Source organism: Terrapene carolina, unplaced genomic scaffold (assembly GCF_002925995.2).
Source record: "Terrapene carolina triunguis isolate 2854851 unplaced genomic scaffold, T_m_triunguis-2.0 Scaffold30049, whole genome shotgun sequence".
Taxonomy (NCBI): Eukaryota; Metazoa; Chordata; order Testudines; family Emydidae; genus Terrapene; species Terrapene triunguis.
The window spans coordinates 3,101-5,599 of record NW_020694400.1 but is presented as its reverse complement, the minus strand read 5'-3'; the positions used below and the strand labels follow the sequence as shown (position 1 = coordinate 5,599).

The following is a 2,499-nucleotide window of genomic DNA, read 5'->3' as shown; positions in this document are numbered from 1 at the left end:
CTCCCTGCCCCTATTCGACCCCTTCCCCAAATCCCTGCCCCGGCCCTGCCTCTTCCCCAAGTGCACCGCGTTCCCCCTCCTCCCCTCTCCCTCCCAGGCTTGCCACACGAATCAGCTGTTTCGCAGTGCAAGCGCTGGAAGGGAGGGGGGAGAAGCAGGATGCGGCGGTACGCCCAGGGGAGGAGGCAGAAGCAGAGCGGAGGCGAGCTGGGGCGGGCCGGGGAGCTGCTGGTGGGTGCTAAGCACCCACCAATTTTTCCCCGTGGGTGCTCCTTTGTCCTTCCTTTGTCATGTCCTTCCTTTGAGAAGCTAAACTGAATATTGCATGTGTTATTTCATAGCACAGACCTAGTCAGAGGGTGATCTTTAGCCTTAGTAACTAGTTGGCCAACATGCTGGCTCATCAATGGAATTGCATGCCATTTCCCACCTGCCAGCCCTTCACAGCGGCTGTCACTTTTTGTTTCATTTTCCTATCTTGTTAACAGTAACTCTTCGGTTCAGCCTGGGGAGAAGGGTCCCAGGCCCCTTCCCAGGGCACGAGAAAGAGCAGTTCTCAGTGTGTTTGGGATGTTTTCACAGGAACGGACCTATATTCCAGAGGAGCAGAGGCATTCCAACAAAATTTCCCAATCAGCATTTTGTTATTCAGAAACCATTCCTGCTCCCACAGGAAAAGATGATGCCCAGCAGAAATCAGTAAGTTGTCTTCAACTGGCAAATACATTCTGGCAGCAGAGCCGCTTCTGAAAAGAGGCTTTCCAACAGGACTCTGCATTGTCTGAGGTAGCTCCTTAGTGCCTGCACAGTAAAACTATAGCTAAGCTAAACTGGGCTGGGCCTGGACAGTACCTGAAGAGGAGACCTCTGAGGATCAAGTTCAGGCTACTGCATGAAGTGCCCCAGCATGGTACTCTGGGGAGGTTGCTAACTTCCCAACGGGAGATAAAAGCAAAAGGCACTTAGCCACTTGTGCTCATTAACCATCCTGTGGCATTTTTCTGAGCTGGAGTTGTTCCAGGTGTCCTGGCCAAATTCTACTTTGGAGAATTCCAGTCTGTCTCTTTAAACTCCCCTTGTAGAATCATCAGGATTCCTCACTTCCTATCCCAAGCTGTCATGTAGTGTAGCTCTTAGATAGATGCCACATTCCACCTCCTTTGGGGGTAAAGCAATTCTGGCATATGTAAGGTGTGTAAAATGCTCTGGGATGAAGGGTGCTTTATGAGAGACACTGCTCTTTGCATCACCCTTTTCACCATGCGTGACCTTGAAGGGTACTGCATAGGGAGAGGACAGGCTTTGTTTTCAGCTATGGTATAAACTGTAACAAATCACACATCGGGAAGGCTTGGGCAGTATATTGTCCACACAGAAGAGAATTTCTGGGTGATACTCCCCAGACCACGTATGGCTTTATCTCAGTTTAAGCAAATCAGTGCTCCAGAGTTCATTTCAGTCACATTCTGTTTCAGAGTGGAAAGCACATGCCTGTTGCTTAGAAGACACCTTTCCTGCAGAGCTCTGACCCCAATTTATTTTCATTTCAGGACATGGAGCTGCTTCGGTTTTCACTGATTCTCATTCAGTCCTGGTTAAACCCAGTGCAGTTCCTAAGCAGGGTGTTCACCAACAGCCTTGTGTTTGGCACCTCAGACAGAGTCTACGAAAAACTGAGGGACTTAGAAGAAGGTATCCAGGCTCTGATGAGGGTAAGCAGCAGCATGTGACATGATTACAGAATCATATGGCTCTCCCGGACTCCAGCAGACAGAGCTTTCTTGGGGGCTGGCTCAAGACTCGCCCAGGGACTAGGGACCATCCCAAACTTCCCCACTTCCTGCTCCAAATGCAAGCTGCATTTCTTTGACCTTCCTTCTCGAACATAGCCATATGGCAACACATACGTGTAGACCAGTGTTTTCCCCAAGAAATAAAATTATAGAGGTGGTGTTTGAATTTACAGGGGGGTTGGAAAACGACTAAATTGGCAACACGTTAACTAGTTGACCATTGGGGTAGGGGTATGAGGGAGGGGGAGGGGGGAGTGTACACTGTGTACAGATACAGAAGTGAAAAAAATCAAAACAAAATGCTCCCCTGCACACACTTCTCCCCCTGGGAGAGGATGAATGAACAAACACATGACAGATGCGAGTCACATTGCTTACTGCAGTACTGGAAGGCTTTCAGATACTATGGTGATGAGTGCGGTATAAAAACCAATAAAGAATAGAATAGTATAGAACAGACTAGAAAGTCCTTTCCAAGCCTATCATTAAACAATATTTTAATAGGATATATCTGTCTTGTAAGTGGCACTATAAGAAAGATTGCTATATCCCTTGACAAAATACTTTGTCAGTGTTAATGTAAATATGCCCTGTAATATTTTGCAAAAACAAACAGAAGTTGAGAAAATTATCAGTTGCAGAGAAAAAAAAAAAAAAAGAAGCAAATTTATGTGTCCCCAAGCAATCTTAACTCCACCGCAGCAAT

At 47.1% G+C, this 2,499-nt stretch overlaps 1 protein-coding gene across 1 annotated transcript in view; it reads left to right on the top strand.

Annotated features, from left to right (window-relative positions):
• LOC113409141 (somatotropin-like) overlaps positions 1-1,861 on the top strand; it is a 2,183-nt gene extending 322 nt beyond the window's left edge. The window contains exons 2-3 of the mRNA XM_026662750.1: positions 583-699; positions 1,551-1,861. Coding sequence (XP_026518535.1) covers positions 583-699; positions 1,551-1,730 — 297 coding nt within the window. The 3' untranslated portion in view covers positions 1,731-1,861. The remainder of the gene's footprint in view (positions 1-582; positions 700-1,550) is intronic.
• The last annotated feature ends 638 nt before the right edge of the window (positions 1,862-2,499 follow it).